The following is a 17,370-nucleotide window of genomic DNA, read 5'->3' as shown; positions in this document are numbered from 1 at the left end:
AAAAAGTAACAGAGTCCCAGTCCCAATCCCATCTACCTTCTCTGTCTGTGTGTGCCTTAACAGATAGATACAAAGTACAAACAATATCATACATACATATGCACAATGTGGTAAAATAAATTTCATTGTGTTTAGGTACTTGGTAATGAACTTAAGTGGGTTGTGTGAAAGTAATGGAGATTTGAAGAAATTAGTCCAAAGAAATTCACACATAGAAACTCACCAGAGCCACATGGGGTCACAGATCAGCTTTCCCAATCTTCACCACGTGTCCGTAGCTTACACGGCAAGCTCTGTTCTTCTGTAATTGTACTGTACTGTTACTTACCTTCTCCTTCGTCTGGCCTCTTTCTCGTCGTCACCCCAAATTTCCAAATCACAGGCATATATCAGAAGTACCCGTAGTACTACTTACTCGTCTGCTGTTACTGTTAGTAGTCTGATATTTCTAGTCACTAAATTACTAAAACAAAATGAGAAAAAGGAAATTATAGGGTAAAACTAGTTGCAGAAGACCCATACTAGGATAGTGAAGATGGAGAAAAAATGGGCATAACTACTTACTGATTGAATTATATTTTTTTTGTTATACTTCTATTTTATTTTAATACCTACAAGTTACTTACATAAAAATTTAAGCTATTCATAATTTTATTAAAAATGGTTATATACATGAGGTGTACATATTAAATTAAAATAAAAAGGGTATTTAAAATAAAAATCTAATTCACTTACAGTTACAAGGTAAAACTATGATTGGCAGTGTCACAAGCATCAGAGAGTTTTGCAGTGCAGAAATAAGCCCAGATATAGAAAATAGTAATAATGATAAGAGGAACCCAAAAAATTTTCTAAAAGCAATAAGAAAGAGCTTTTATTGAACTGCTTGATTCTTCAATCTTTACCCCGAAAGAGATTGATTATCCATTCCATTCCAAACAGAAGCTTCTTCTCACATAAATAAATAATTTACCTTACTATGAGAAGAACTTCTTTAATTCTTTCTCTACAGTCACAGTGCTTGCAGAATCCATATGAAGATTCTTGGAAGAGAGAAATAGAAACAGCTAGCTGTACATCTCAGCTAAAACAAGGATTTAAACCTAAAGTAGAGAAACAAGAAGCCCCTAAAGCTTAAGCTTTAAATTAGTGGAACGAGACCATGAGTTTCATTGTTGATTTGATGTACTTCACTGATGAGCTTCCAGTAAGAAATAATTAGCTAGATAGCCATTGCTAAGTTGTGAACATTTTCTCCATCCTGAATTTGAACCCACTCGTAGCGCCCTTCCAGTGGCAGGTCCTTTACTATGTCATAGTTGTACCTACATTGTTCATATGCACATTGAAATTCAGTACTACTCGGTCTCATCCTGTAAATAATAGATGCTTGCATATCACAATTCTTCTGTGTCTCTGCGTGTGTGTGTGTCTGTGTCAGAGAGAGAGAGAGAGGAGGGAGCGGGGGAGACTAGTTACTTGTCAATGAATTGTTGCTGGAGGTTCTTTTCAGCCGCGGCAAAGAATTCTTCAAGTTCAGCTTCGGATGGCATTTTCTCGGCCATAGAATTATGACGAGAATTGGATTTGAGTGGCCTAGCCGTCGAGTCCATCTTGACGGACTCAGCTTGAACCTCGGTCAACGGCGTCGTTCCTCTTCTGAAACAATATGATTTCTTAACAATTATTTGTTGCGAAGGTAAAGTAATACCAGCATTCATCTCATGAAAGTATGAGACAGTGAGAGGTAGAGGGAAGGGGGGAGGGAGAGTGCTTGTGTTGTAGCGGAAGAAATCAAATAGTGCTATTAAATTCAAAATTTTGAATTGAAGAAACGTGCCGGGGTAAGAATCATATTTGTTTTTTGAAAGTTTCGAAAATAAATATATAGTCTACCTCTCTCTACAATCCAACGAATCACCAGCCGATGTTGCGAAACACTCCACAATCACCTCATTCTCCTAAAAAGGAATTCAAAATTCAAACAATTCATTAACTTCTATAGAATCTAATTAAAGAAGTAGTCAGACATGATATTCATTCCACTATCCGTAACTTTCATGGAAATTAAATACCGTGACGTTGTAAGATGGAATTAAAATCCGTCCAGAAATTCCAGATCTATGAATTAATTTCAAGCTCACCTTGGCCATTTCACTCGATCCGTTACTTGAGCAACAAGATGCCAAAACATGATCCGAACCAACGCTCTCACACGTCGAATTCCCCGAACTTGCTGGCGAAGCTGAACTCTCCGGCGTCAGTGCGGCTAAACGCCGCGTTTTGAGCTGAACTGAGGATGTGGATAACTGCGAGTCTCCCGAGCCAACTTTTCTCTTTCTCCTCTCCACTGCCTTTTCCATGACCTCTAGCTCTCCTAATCCCTTACAGCTCCTCAAACACCTTCCCATGCGAGAATTCCCCGCAATTGTTCGTTTCAACCCTTAAAACTCTCTCTCTACACCATAACTGCGAAGAGAGAACCTTCTCAGAGCCCTGCCATATCCCGCGATTCTTTATACTCCTCTCTCTGTACGTACGAGCAGCGTGTGCTGGCGGAGGGTCGCAGAATTATCCGCTTTTCTGCTGCACTTTTTCTGTTGCAAAAGTTTCTATAGAGAGAGAGTATGAGAGAGAGAGAGAGATCGAGTGGTGGTGATGATAATGATAGAGATGCTTATGGGCATAGAATTCCGTTCAAACGGTTCAGATTTGGTTTCACTTCTTATTTTGGCATTTGGCAATGCATAGGCATAGCCCTACACTCCGTTAACGGTGACGGAATTTTTGAAGCCTCGCGTTACGCAGATCTACCATGCAAACTTTTTCCCTGTTGAACCTCCCTGGTTGTTGATAGCTACCCACCACATGGCTTACACGTGTACCTTTCTCCGGTTATTACCGGGTTTTACCCACTATTTTCCGCAAGCCGTTAGAACTTGGGGAATTTTTTTAAAATAAAAAAAGGTCAACCTAATTTTAAGGTAAATATTTTTAACTACTAATTTTTTTTATCAATTACAAAATTAGAAATTATTAACATCGACGCAGAGAGTTTACATTATAAAATTTTAAAATATCTTATCTGCATAAATGACCAAATATCTTTTTAAATTTATTATGATTATCCCAATTGAAAAAATATTTGACCACTATGAAATCTTCCTTTTGTAAAAACTCAGTCAAACATTATCCAATTTGATCATGCAGCCCAGTCAAATCAAATATTATAAATCAGTCAATATATATTAATTTGTAATGCATCCGGAACAAAAAAAAAAAATGACGAATTCTACTCTTTATTTTAAAAAGTTAGAATTATATTCAATATCTAATTTAATAAAAATAACCTTTATGTACCGTGTATTGGGTTATTTGCATTCCTCTCCCCTGAAAATTTGGTCTTTAGCATCTAAGCTAGCTAGCAGACTCTTGAGGTTTTAATATTTTGCAAAAACCTCCTCTCTTGTATTTTTTGGTCAAAAATTCTATTCATATTACTTAAAGGCTAAATTACCCCTAACTCAACAAAATATATTATTTTTAACAAATTAATATTTTAAATGAGATTACAAAAATTGAGGACTATTCTTAATTATATATTTACGATTATTTTTTAGGATGGAAATTAACGCATGCATACTTTTTATAGTTTATATATAATATATTATTTTAATTTTTAATTAAAATTTGAATAGAATCTCGACCAAAAACTTGAAGAGGGGAGGTCGATCATAACCAAAACTCAAAACCTCCGGGAAGATATAGATGCATAAAACTCAAAATCTCAGAAGAAGTCAGAATACGACGTCGACATGTAATGCCGTTTTCTACAAGCTGGAATTCCCTTCACGTACTCTGTTGAAACTCTTCTCTTTTGGTGATTTCATATAGGGAAAGGCAGAGAGTTGAAGCAAAACTACAAGTAACCGTCACCCCCTTTTTACCTTGTTTTGTTTGTTTACTTCTTTCTGGCGGCAAAGGCAATTAGGAAACAAACAACAAACCAAAACTAAAGCCAACTTTTTCCACTACTGTTTTTTTAACTTAATTTTTCGTTGTTCATGAAAAGAATAATTAGATATATTTGAAAAAAATTAAGTAATTCGAGCTCGACCTGTACTCAACTCTGTTATATATAACAGCTCATTTTAATTGTATTTGGTCATTTCAAAATATAAATTTTGACATTACTGCATAAATTACGAGTAATCAAGACAAGATCTTAGTTTGATCCAATATTGATTGAGGTTGTAGCTGTCGGGATCTCGTACAAGTCACGATCTTGTGGTCGTGAAGTGACGACAACTTAAGGTAAATATCCGAAAATCATAACTAAGTCTACAAATTGCTGAGATTATTCGACACCTAGATAGTTAAATGAGTATGGAGAACAACGATGTCTATACGAAACATATCGAGTAAGAATTAGTAACTAGCACTACAACAAAGTATAATATTTAATTATGATTAATTATCATAATTAATAATAAATAATCGTAGTAAATAGTCATTAACTGCAACAATTCAACCGTTAGTTGATGTGGTTTTCCGAGGTGTCATGCTTTTACTATATGATTTTTTGTGCAAAATAATTTTTTCATGATGGAAAAGTTAGGTTTTTTGTACGTTGATTTTATCTAATTATAGTTAATAATAGTTATTTATCGTAAATTTTAGCTATAGCTTAATATTGTAGTTAATAATAATTTTTTTGTAGTGTAGTGTGTAACGCACAGTCAATTGAGTATGCACAATCAATAAACTAAAAATTAATTTAAAATATTAAAATATGTTTATGATATTTTAAAATTATATATTTTAGTTAAATAAATAAAATATTAAAAAAATTGAGGTGTGTGTAGTTATTTAGAAAAAAGTGGTAGAAGAAAAAATATGGAAGTTGAGAGAGAGAACAAAAAATGGAGGTTGAGAAAAAAGAAAAAAGTTGTTTAAATAATTAAAAAAAATAAAAAATAGCAGACAAAAAAGGGAGAGACATCAAAGAGGTGCTCCCCTTAATAATATAGTATAGATTAGTATATATTGCACACTCAAATGTGTGTGCATAATAAAGTATAAATTTTTTTAAAAAATATAATAAATTTAATATATATATTAATTAAATAAATAAAAAATTACTAAAAGAATATTAAAAAATTATGAAAATTTAATGGAAAAAATTAGAGAAGAAAAATGAATGTGGAAGTTTTGTTTTCCCCTTTAAATAGGAATGTGGAAGTTAAGAATAAAAAAAAGGGGGGGGGGTCTTGACATTCATTTTTATATTTTGACATCTAATTTTTTTATGTGTCAATTTATCATCTTAATTTTTCGAAATTTTGCACTTTGTCATTTACTATTATTTTTCAACTAAGATTTTTGACGAAAAACCACCACATGCAGTGCATATGTGATATTTAAAGGTTATGAAATGTGATATATTTTGCATATGCACAGCATATGATGTTTTTCAGGCAGAAAAATGAACAAAAAGACGATCATTTATGACAAAGTGTAAATTTTACAAAGTTAAGATGGTAAGTTGAAATAAAATAAAGTTTCAGTAGCGAAGTATAAAAATAGACATAATTTGAATGATAAGATATAATTTACTTTAAAATAATTAAAATAAATTGCCAGACCAAAATAAATTAAAGAGACCAAAAAGGTGCTTTTCAATTATATAAAGGTATAGATTAAGAGTGTGTTTGGTTGGGGTGAAAAGTGAAAGTAAAAATGAATGTACAAGAGACAATTTGGTTAGGAGGAAGAGATGGAGGTGAAGTAGAACCCAATTTATATGAAACCCCTCCAGAGTACAATTTTGTTTCTTTTCGAAATTGAGCAGAAAAGTGAAAGTATAAGACCAAAAAGATAAAAAAATATAGTTTTTATTTTTATTTACTCTGTTACCCATATATCTATATATAGTTTTTCCCCAACTCTTTCTCCTTTCCACTGATAATACTGTACATAATTATCAGAAAAGAATAACAAAATTATTGTTTTTGGACATGATATACAAAGTTGTTTTTTGTACCAAGAAAGGCGCTGATGTTTGAATTCAAATTTGTTAGTCGAAAGCATTGTTAGTAATTTTTATTTTATTTAAATTAAATAATTTTGATTAAATGAACAATACTCATTTTGATAAATAATCACTACAAAAAAGTTATTTTATAGTAACGGCTTTTGTTAGCCAAGTTATTAATTTGGAACAACTTTTGAAAGTTGTAACAGTCTTGTAACGGCACTCCTACCGCGGCTTTTTTGAGCATTACAAAATATTTATCACGGCTTGCTTGACAACCGTTACAATTTGTAACGGTCTTACTAACGGCCATGATAGACTGTTACAAGGGAAGTTCAATTGCAAAAAATGCATTTGGACCTATTTTTGAAATAATCAAATTAAATTTGATTTAATTATTATTGAAATGATATTTGTAACACTTTTAGCTATGGTTGTGCTTGAATGTTGGATAGATTGTTGGAATACTTTTTGTATGTGACACAAAAATATAGTTTCAATCACATTAATTATTAAAAAAATCTATAAACTTACACATTGTTTGTACTAATCCTTGAAATTAGTCGATACAACTCAATCAATAATTGGATCGTCTGAATGGTGATGTTGGTATAGTTCTTTCAAAAATGATCTATTTGAAAATTCAGTTAAATTAAAAGTATATGTATATACAGTTAACATGTATATTAAAATTGCAAAGTTGGAAAATAACAACTTACTCATAATATTGCGTGACTAGTTCACAATCGTATAATATATATGTCTCGATTATATGGTGTTCTGATCTATTGAGCCATCTCTTTTTTGAGGTACCACTAGCTCGACCAGTATAATTGAAATAGACAGTCAGATTCCATCTTTTTAGCTCTTGAGATCATTGTTTCTCCGAGGCATGCTTCGGTTGGATAAAACGCCCGGCTTAAAGTAGTGCAACGAGAATAAGCCGATTTCTTCGATAATGTATGCCTCGACAATGGATGCCTTGACATGTGCTTTGTTCTTCATTTTTTTCTTCAAGTCACGTAGAAACCTTACAAAATGGTACATCCACTTGTTTACTCAGGCCCCCTTGTGCGAGCCTCATATGGCAGGTGAACAATGGGGTGTCCTATTCAGTCGAAAAAAGCTAGAGAAAATATTTTCTCAAGGTTGCACGTGATGACGACAACACTGTGTTCCAACTCATGTAGCTTAATGACATCAAGTGTGGTCAAGCATATGGTTTGAAAAATAAAAGACTCACTTCCATTAATGTGCTTCATACTTGCTAGGGAAGCATCTCACGAAAGGCAATCGGAATCAATTTCTATGTGAATACGTGACTGTCGTGGCTCTTCATGTCATGTATCCTCAACTCCTTCATGTCGACGCAGCGGGCAATGTTAGACGCGTAGTCATCGAAAAACTTAAACCACGAATTCATTCATATATCCTCTTCTTTCTGCTCCTTCCTCAGGGTATAGACTACTTTAAGCATACCGTTCGGTCTATATTCATCCAACTTAATCTCCGGGCACTTACAGATGATCTTCTAGTCCTTCTGTGCATTTAAATTATTCTTCGTCTTTCCCTTTATGTCCATCACAGTATTGAATATATTATAAAAACACAATTTTCTCAATGTGCATGATATCAAGGTTGTATCGGATCAAATCGTTGCCAGTATGAAAGACTCCAGAAGATGATTCCACTTGTGATCGCTACCATAGTCAGAAGGAAGTGTCAATGGCTATTCAACTGTAGGACTAATGTCTGCAACCCAATCGTGGATCTGCTCTCCTGTCAGCCTCTAGTGTGCAACCTTATATTTCATACGATTCTTTGTGAAGGCTTTCTTGTTCCTTCGGTAGGGATAGTCCTCAGGGAGAAACTGTATGTGACAATCAAAGTAGTATGCGTTCCTACCGTGCTATAGATGGAATGCCTGTGTCATCCATACAAACTAGACACCCCATAATACCAACGGTACTCCACCCAGACGCTATCCTAAGGCGGGAAGGTTGTTCACAGTCCACATCAACGCCGCCCACATAATGAATGCTTTGTTCGTGGCATTATCGTACGTTCGAACACCCACATACCACAATTGCAACAGCTCTTTGATCAACAGTTCCAAGTACACATCGATCAGACGCTTCTGATTAGAAAGGTCAAGGATCACCATCATTAGAAACATGTACTCAGAACTTATGCACATATACTGGGGAAGATTGTACCATGCAAAACCGGTTGCGCAAAGACTCAGCCAAACATTACGCATCTCTTCTGCAAAATCGAGATACGTCCGGTCAAAATGCTTTCAAGTCTCTGCATTGAAAGGATGACACATAGAGCCCTCCTCCGCTGATGTGTGGCATGCCATGTCATGTGCTTTGCAGTTGCTCTCGAAGCATACAACCTCTGCAACTGGGGAGTAAGCGACGGGTACCATAGGGGGACTTCTTGCTGCAAGGGTCTCGTTCCTGCGTCAGCTTGTACCTAGCATCTCTACAAAACTTATAGTATTTTAAATTGACGTCATCCTTCCATTACAACACGCAACCATTCTTACACACATCGATCTTCTCAACGAGTAAACCCAAATCCTTTATCAACTTTTTTGTTCTATAGTAATCTCTCGACAGGGTGTGACAGGGGTAATTATTTTATTAGCCTACTAAGATATTCGATCATAAGATTGCTCAGAAATATGATCGTTCGCCTTGATATTCACCAACTCAGCAACAGATGCCAATTGAGATTGAATGCAACTGTTCCACAATAGCTAGTCGGCAGCATGCACTACATCGTAAAATCAATTTTCCAACCCACATAATCTTAGGAGCCATCATCATAATAATATGAATTAGGAACGACAGAAGGGTAGGACCTTGTACCATCATCAAGCACCACGTGACAAGAAGAAAAATAACCCGACCTGATTGTATAAAAAACCATCATTTACGCCCAGTCCATCTGTTATTCATCAACCCAGTGTGAATAATTACCTTCCTCATGAGCAGCTGAGGTTTGCTCCTCTTGCCACTAGGCGGCAGTCACAGCATCAAAGTACTCCTGCACATCTCCTCGCTATGCGAAGTCCAATTATAATATCTGGCATAAACCCTCGCATACACAAGTGATAACTGACATCGTTGGGTGTTCTGAACTTTGTGTTTTTGCACTTTCGATAATGGTACCTAATTTTGTCTCCATCCATATGTCCATGCTAACACTTGACCCATTTTACGAAAGTCTTAACCCCATCCTCAAACTCTGGTGTAAGACCTGCCTTCCTCGGGAGGTTCTTATCATACATCCATATCTTCAGTTGTTGTAATATGATGATATATCATTGCATATTCACACGTATATATAATTATATAACTCGACCTATAAATTTATAAATATTGCATTACACTAATTAAGAATACATAACATATAAGATCAAAAAAATCATAAAACTAAAATAAGTAAACTACAATTTAATTAAGAAGAAGGGTTAAATTAGTCGGTGTTACTAGGTCAACCAACTTAAGTAGTCAGCAGTTACCGGTCCAAAAATTAAGCAATAATCTGCCTAATCAAGTGTATATGCACGAAAATAAGAGAGCTATTGATAGTGTGTGTGGTTAATAAGCAATCTACAATAAATGAAATAAAATAAAAACAAATTGCAATACACACATATATAAGCTACTTCGTACAAGCTTTTGGAACGAAAAATATAGCCATTATAATGCTCGCGTTTAGAACGGTTTCTGTAATACTATTTGATAAAAGAAGCCGTCCACATTCACACGATTTTCTAGCACCGTTTCAACATACACTTTCTCCCAGTTTTTTACACGGTCCTTGTAACGGCTTCACATTTTTTTCACAGGTCATTACAAATTTGGCAGACCATGATAAAAACTATATGAAAAGGCTAATGATCAAATTCACGTAATAAGTTTTGTAGCGGTTTTCCATGTTTATAAATTTGTAGCGATTTTTTGTACAACATTAATAACGGTTAGCATTATATGATACGATGGTCGGCCCTAACTTTAGTAACATTTACAAAAGCCATTACACATTGTAACGACCATCATCTTGTAACGGTTTTACCGATACGTAAATATTGTAGTGGCTTTTTGAATGGTCTTGGTTGTTACAAATAACTTAAATTGTTATCAGCCCTGACATGACGTCATAACATCCTAACCATTACAAAGACATAACAAAAGTTGTGCATGCCAAAAGTCAGTTACAAATCCCGCGTTCTTTTGTAGTGATTTTTATTAATAAAAATATTCTTGTTCTTATTTTATGAATATTTATATTACTAAAATTTTTAAATTTTTTATACACTAAAATTATATTAGTATAAATTTAATTTATTTATTTTTTAATACAAAATGAAGAGAAAGGTTATTCAGTAAAATTACAAAAAATAGTCTTTTCTTGTCAATCTCTTTTTCTTGTACCAAATAAGGAGAAGTATTGAGATTTACACCCCTTCTAATCATACCAAACAATTTGAAGGAAAACTATTATTCTTTCTCTCTCTTTTCCAATTCGTTTTCACTTTCATTTTTCTCTCATTTGAACCAAACGAACTCTAAGTACATGATAAATTACAAATCTCTATTGAGATTTGACGTAATTACAAATACCTCCTCGTTGTTTGAAAATTACAAGTACCCTGATGTGTGATGAAATTATGTAATTCTCGGATGGAGAATTATTCAATTTTATCCTTACTATATTTTTTATTTTATTAATAAATTACAAAAAAAAAAATCGGACCTGACGGATGGAAAAATTTTACAAATTATAAAAAATTACCCACTTAATTCATAAAAAATTTCAAAAAAATTTAAGAATAAAATAAAATTATAATTCATAATCGACAAAGACATTATCGATTCACCATAAAAATAAATGAAAACCTAACTGAAACTAACGAATTGAGCTAATTAATTATTAGAGGGTGGTTAAAATAAGGGGAAGGGTTGGTGATTTTTCCAATAAAAGTCGCGACTTCTTACCCTATTTGAAAATTTATCTACGGTTAAACTCACCCCGAAATGAAAATGACCCAGATTTCTACTGACAGTAGAAGAAATTGGATGCGCCCAACCAAGAAATACATTGAACAGTAATGAAGCTTTTTTAAGTTGTGAAAAAAAGAAAATCGCATTAACAACACATATGGGTGAAGAGCAGGATCCTTCGGGAATTACGCTTTTAAGTGGGGAAGACCGAAGACATGCATGTGAGATGTGATGTTGAAACTGGAGACATGAATTTAATCTAGGGCCATAACACTAGGGACATGAAACTAATCCAATTAATTGCTTCAAAAAAAATTGCAATTTTTCGCTATGCATTTTCACCACATGATAACTAGCCCATTTTTTATGACTTTCAATTCATTATATTATTTAATATATTTAAAATTAAAAATTCATTATTCATTTACATTGCATGATAACTTGTGCATATATTTTATATGATTCAATTTATTGTATCATTTAATATATTTAAATTCAAAAATTAGTTTGATATATTGATACTTCCAAATTAGTGAATATATTAAAAAAAATAAAAAGACAAGAAACTTCGTCAGCAAATATACTATTGGATTTAATAGAGTTTTGCAATCTCTCGAATTTGTGGTTGGGAGAACTCTTCTTGGATGATCCTTTATCTGATACAGTGTTTACAGCCTCCTAATTTATGTAGAATTAAGACTTCTCTTGTCACACCTATAAATAGGGTACTTCTATGGATCCAAGACTACACATTCATTTACAAGGTTTCATACGATCTCATTGATCTACAAGCACGTCTTTTCCCAAACCTTTCCACAAGAATCCTCTTCTTGCTTCCGAACTCAAATCCATAACTTTTAGTTATGAGGCCTTAACTTAGCTAGATTGGTTTAAATCATTCAGTAATATAACTCTTGCTATAGGGGCAAAATTTATAAGTACCCCCTCTTAGCCCTTAGGTCTATTATAAAAGTACACAATTCTCATTTTTTTTTAAAACTACATCGATATACCAATATACAATTACACAAGTACATAATACAATAATATTTCTAAAATCAATTAATAATTAACACAATTCTCATTCACAAGCTACAATATTTATGTAATTGGGTTATTGACAGAAACAAACCCGACGCATCTTATTTGTTTTCATACTGTAAACTGGCCATGAAGAGGATTTCACTCAAACAGCTGTTGTGATATTTATTAATTTGCATTGATTGTGTATATGAAAATAAAATAAAATAAAATAAGAAATTGCAATAAAAAAATATATAATAGTTTAAGTGGAAGCAGAAGGGCATGATAATCAGCTTTTTATGGGGCCGGTGTACGTGAATCATGAGGTTGGATATTCCAATTTCAAGTCATTCACACATACGTTCGTGTGTCTATGTCTTTCACATTAATGCTTTTACCATGTAATAATTAATGTTGATGTGATAATTTAGATCTTTGAACTTATATTGTTTTCATATGTAATAACTCCGCCCAAGTTTCAAAACAATTGTACTAGTAAGATTTCGAGTAATTAGTACATATATACTACCAACTGCTGCATTCTAATTATCACGGAAAAATATATTTATATGGAAATTTTTATCAATTTTGATTTCAATTTTGCAATCAAAGACAATAATTAAAACACCCACAACGCATATTTGATCTAATTTATGTTAAAAAATACTAATTTTATCTGAATACAGGATTGTCACGTATCAAGCATGTGCCTTTCTCAGAAAAAATTGGTATTTTCTTACACAAATTGAATCAAATATTCTATTTATTAAAAATTATTATCCTCAATTACAGAATTAAATTGGTAGTGAATCAAAAGTGACATCCCACAATTATAAGACAATAAATGCATTTTTCCCCATTCTAACAAAATCCACTTGAGACTACTGATATCATTATAAGGATGTTCAGCTCTAATTTAAAGAACGAGGATGAGTTCTTAAATTCTCCCAAATTATAAAATAATTTTATTTTTTTAGTTATTTCAAACTATTATTAGACTGTGTTAATTTGTAATAAAATATAGGAATCAATTGGAACGATCGAGAACCGGCGATCATCAAAATTGAAGTGTTTAAGAAATGAAATGTTAGAGAAATGGGAAGAAAATGAAAGAATCAGTGCATTTGTACTTGAATCAAGTCCGATCCACTTGACGATCCAAAATGGCAGCTACTGATCAAAAGATCATCGAGAAATCTAAATTAGGTCACATGAATTAGTACATCTATCTTGACGCATATGACCCTCTATATTTACCACTTGCCACTTACTAATCTGAAGTAGCAATATTTCTTGCACTGAAATTTAGCTCTTCGTCCCCTTTCCTATTCAAAATGTCAAAATAACAAAAAATAGAAGACCTAAAAGCCAACACAATTTTTTTTTTTTATTTGCTTTATTCTCAAATTTTCGATTATTTTATCAAGCATACAACTCCCACAGGTCTGGTCGGAGCATTCCACCAGAGAAATCCGCATTTGAAGTAGACTTCGATCTAAATCAATATATATATATATATATATATATATATATGCATACTGTGCTGGGAAAAAAAGGACAAGAAAAAGGCAAAATGAATTTAGATTTGATGCGTGGACAACACGCACTTTTTCTTAAAATGATAATTGTCCCCACTATGATTTGCTACCAGGTTGATATACAATTTACTTCTATGATACAATAAGCCCTCGAAGTCTGCAAATAGCAATTTTCAAAATTTTCCTCAAGAACAAATAAAAATAGATTTACACAGAATTTTGGAGATGAAATCTATCATTTGACACGTAGTATTTATTGGTATTTCTGACATTTTTTCGAATTATTGCAATGTTTAAGTTGCAGATTGGTTCATAACCATTGCCGTGGTTTTATCCAGAAAATTTACATAACTTTTCAACCATTGCAATGTTTCACATTATGCAGAAAGGCTGCATAACGATTCTAGAGAAATGTTGCAGTCACATTTCTTCAATTTTTGCCGAAAAATTCAAAATTCGAAATTCAATTTTTCCTAATTAATATTAAAATACATAAATAATCATTTTAAATTTATTTATTTTTCCAATGTGGAAGGAAAGTTATGTCCATATTTTTATTTACAAGTTATTTCCATCACGTACCCACCATGTCAACTCATAATTAATTATGAATGGATAATCAAATTTCCTACATACGAAACAGATTTTAATTAATAAATTTAAATTTATTTAAGTGAATTTTATAGAACGTAGCACAAACATTTCACTAAACCATGTACACTTTTAATATTTATGTATACATTAGAATTTGAAATTTTAATTCATTAATGGTGGTACGTATTCTTAGATAAGTAGTGAAATGTTGAAAATGATGAGATTCTCGTACGATAAAGGGAAATTAAAGCAAGTAGCAAACTTTAATCATTGCCTAGTTACTAATTAAACAAACTATGCTATTTCAAAATTTTATTTCAAATTAAAGGTACGTTGCCAAACATACATGGACATGATTATTATGCGAAGATCGAAAGGGAAAATAAAGTGAGATTCCTTATTAATCCAGAGGAGAGAAATTGATTGATAAAAGCACATGGACTGGACCTTAGACTGGGGCACGGAAACTTATATCGGATTGTGTCATTATTATTTTTTTCGAAAAACATAAAGAAAGAAAATTAGGGGTGTCATGTCATGTGTAAGAATAGTAGGCTGTTGTGCCCTTTCGTGGCTAAAATACAAGCACACAACTTTAATTCAATACTATTGCACGCTTCCCAGTTTAAGTGGACCTGTAAGGAAATTTTGCGGGTTTTTACGAGTTTGTAAGTTTTTTAAATATTTTTCTTAATGTTTTATAGTGTTTAGTACAATTTTTAGAATAAAAATTTTAACAGATTAAAAAAATAAGATATTAGGAACTCATGTGATTGTTTTCCTCCAACGGCCTACTTAATGGTTATGTGGTCATCTCATGCTTCTTGCTGGTAATTTTTTCATAATTTTTGCTTTGAAAATATTTAATGTATAGTATATGAAACTCGTGGAACATTCATCAAACCAAAAAAGAGAGAGAAAATCGCGACACTAGCCATTGTGACACTCGTTTCTGTGTGTATATAATAAATAATATTTAACTGTTGTTTGTGAAGGAAAAATGCCTTCTCTTAAATATTAGTATAGATGTAGACCTCTTTTCAAACATCATAATTACATTTTACTCCTTCAAATTTTGAAAAAGTACATCCAAGATCCCTGTAGGTTGTGGTAAGAGTATAAGATTGTTTAGTTTAAAGGGTGTCAAGCTATAATTTCTTCAATTTGCTGGGGATAAACTGTGATTATATTATTTTAAAAGGGTTTAAATGTAATTAAGACATATTTATTCATAAGAAGTAACATAACTCCGGATCGAATCAAATACATGACAAATTACACTATTCATTTCGAATCTGATTAAAATTGAGCTAAAATTTCCTATAAATTATATAAGGATTGATGTGTATGTATCACCTCTTCCCACAAGGTTTCTTGTTTTCTTTGGGGGGGTGTTACAGGTCAAACTTTAAAAATGGTGGTGGATCCAACACATATAGACAACCAATTGACATAAAGACATGGAATATACTATTGCATTGGGTCAAAAAAAAAGGGCTAAAAGATCATCTTTTGCTGTCTTTTCACTCCCCACCAAAGTTGTCTGAACATCATAAAGAATTGTAAGATAACGGTGAATTCAAGTTTCAGAAAGATTGATGATATATAGGAGAAAAAGGGAAAGGAAGGGGAGGGAAAATTAAAGGTAAACGGGCGCTGCATAAAGTGATAAAGCTAAGTGCGAGGCGAGGGAAGGAATCTTAAATATTGCAGACATGAAAATGAGGTTTCCAAACAAAGAGAAAAGAGATTCAGAGCTTTGGAGTTGGATTTCATTTCCATGTCCGAGACATGTTCTCCATTTACAGTCCTTTCCGTGGACCATTCGCTTGTTAAAAGCGTTATTCTTTTACTTTTCTGCAAATCTCATCTTTTCGCCTTTCCCAACTGACAACTTCTTTGCTGGAACAATTGCGCTTCTTCGCCATTAGTTCACACTTTGTGTTTCAAGTATATATCGTTTCAATAATTTAGAGTTTATAAGATGTTATAAAGGGTTCGATATTTGTGAATTCCATAAATGAGAATATAGAAATTATATATAATCTCTTTTTAAAAATTAAAGAATTTCTATTTTATCTTTAAGATTTTAATACGCTCTTTTAATTTTAATTGTATCAACTGCAAACATTGTAAGTCATTTTTAATATTTTATAAGTTCTATGAGGTTGCGTTTGGATTGAAGTATTTGAAATCATGGATTTCAAATCCTTCATAACAAACTCTTTGGATATGTTTGGATAATTCTAAATGTAGAGATTTCAAATTCTTTCATTTTTATTTTGAACTAAGTTTTTTGATGAATATGGATGGATTTCAAAATCATTTGAAATTATTTTTCCAAATTTATCAATTCAAATACACCCTGAGTTCATTTGATTCAAACAATTGATTATCTTATTTTTACAGTAAAATCTAACATAATCTTGAGTTTAAAAATATGTTACAAGATGTATGAATCTAAAGAATATTTTTAGTCAAACACCGTCTACATTACTTGAGCTAATCTCATGGATTTGAACCTCATGAGAACATAGAACATATGCCACTTTATGTGAGCGTATTATGTATTACTGGTTGCCAGTTGTCAGTTTATAATAATGGTTGATCCAATAGAGATTAAGATTTAATTACTAAAATGTTAGCTTCATAAATAAAGTACATGATGCCATCTTTATATACTTAGTGTACATATATTGAATATGGCAAGTCAGAGATCGAATAGGATTTACAATAGAAAATTATAGTCTGATATGCTTATTGTAATTAAATAGACAATAAATTAGACAGTATACATTATATTTTTATCTTTTTTTCAAATAAAAAAAACAAAAAAGGGAAAAGAAAAGAAGCTTTTGTGGGGTGGGGGTGGGGTGGGGTTGGGCAAGGTAAAGCACATGGGATATAGAATAAAGTTTGGTTTGACATTATATATAGATTAGGTGGTCCATATATATATATAAGTTAGAGAAAGATAAATTAACGCCTAACCCTAATTTGGAAAAGAGTGTGAGAAAAAGTTGTACTCTTTGAGGACCATCAAACATGTGCCCCTTTCACCAATTCCCTCTACCCCCTTTTCACTTTCATATGCTTCTTCCTCTCCTCTTCTCTCCTATTAAACTACTACCCCTCTAACTCTCTCTCTCTCTCTCTCCTCTCT

The 17,370-nt window shown here is 32.6% G+C and overlaps 1 protein-coding gene across 2 annotated transcripts; it reads right to left on the bottom strand.

The window, feature by feature from the left end:
- On the bottom strand, positions 891-2,732 carry LOC105159793 (cyclin-dependent kinase inhibitor 7). Of its 2 annotated transcripts, none has more exons than XM_011076995.2 (4): positions 2,145-2,732; positions 1,897-1,961; positions 1,480-1,656; positions 891-1,325 (listed from the first exon to the last, which is right to left on the bottom strand). In XM_011076995.2, exons 1-4 carry the CDS (start codon positions 2,409-2,411, stop codon positions 1,223-1,225), a joined length of 612 nt encoding a protein of 203 aa, XP_011075297.1. In that variant the 5' UTR covers positions 2,412-2,732; the 3' UTR covers positions 891-1,222. The 2 variants fall into 2 exon arrangements, with proteins under 2 accessions (XP_011075297.1, XP_011075289.1); XM_011076987.2 differs by having other exon boundaries at positions 1,480-1,659; positions 2,145-2,724.

Source organism: Sesamum indicum, linkage group LG1 (assembly GCF_000512975.1).
Source record: "Sesamum indicum cultivar Zhongzhi No. 13 linkage group LG1, S_indicum_v1.0, whole genome shotgun sequence".
NCBI lineage: Eukaryota > Viridiplantae > Streptophyta > Magnoliopsida > Lamiales > Pedaliaceae > Sesamum > Sesamum indicum.
Note: the sequence above shows the minus strand (reverse complement) of the source record. Positions and strands in the feature narration are given on the sequence as shown.

What these genes read in the sequence shown, in the direction of transcription:
- LOC105159793 (XM_011076987.2), bottom strand. Translation starts at nt 2,411, where the DNA reads ATGGGAAGGTGTTTGAGGAGCTGTAAGGGATTAGGAGAGCTAGAGGTC. An exon ending in TCGTTGGATTGTAGAGAGAG is followed by an intron (nt 1,660 to 1,896) that starts GTAGACTATATA and finishes ATATTGTTTCAG; the next exon opens with AAGAGGAACGACGCCGTTGA. An exon ending in CAGCAACAATTCATTGACAA is followed by an intron (nt 1,326 to 1,479) that starts GTAACTAGTCTC and finishes TGAACAATGTAG; the next exon opens with GTACAACTATGACATAGTAA.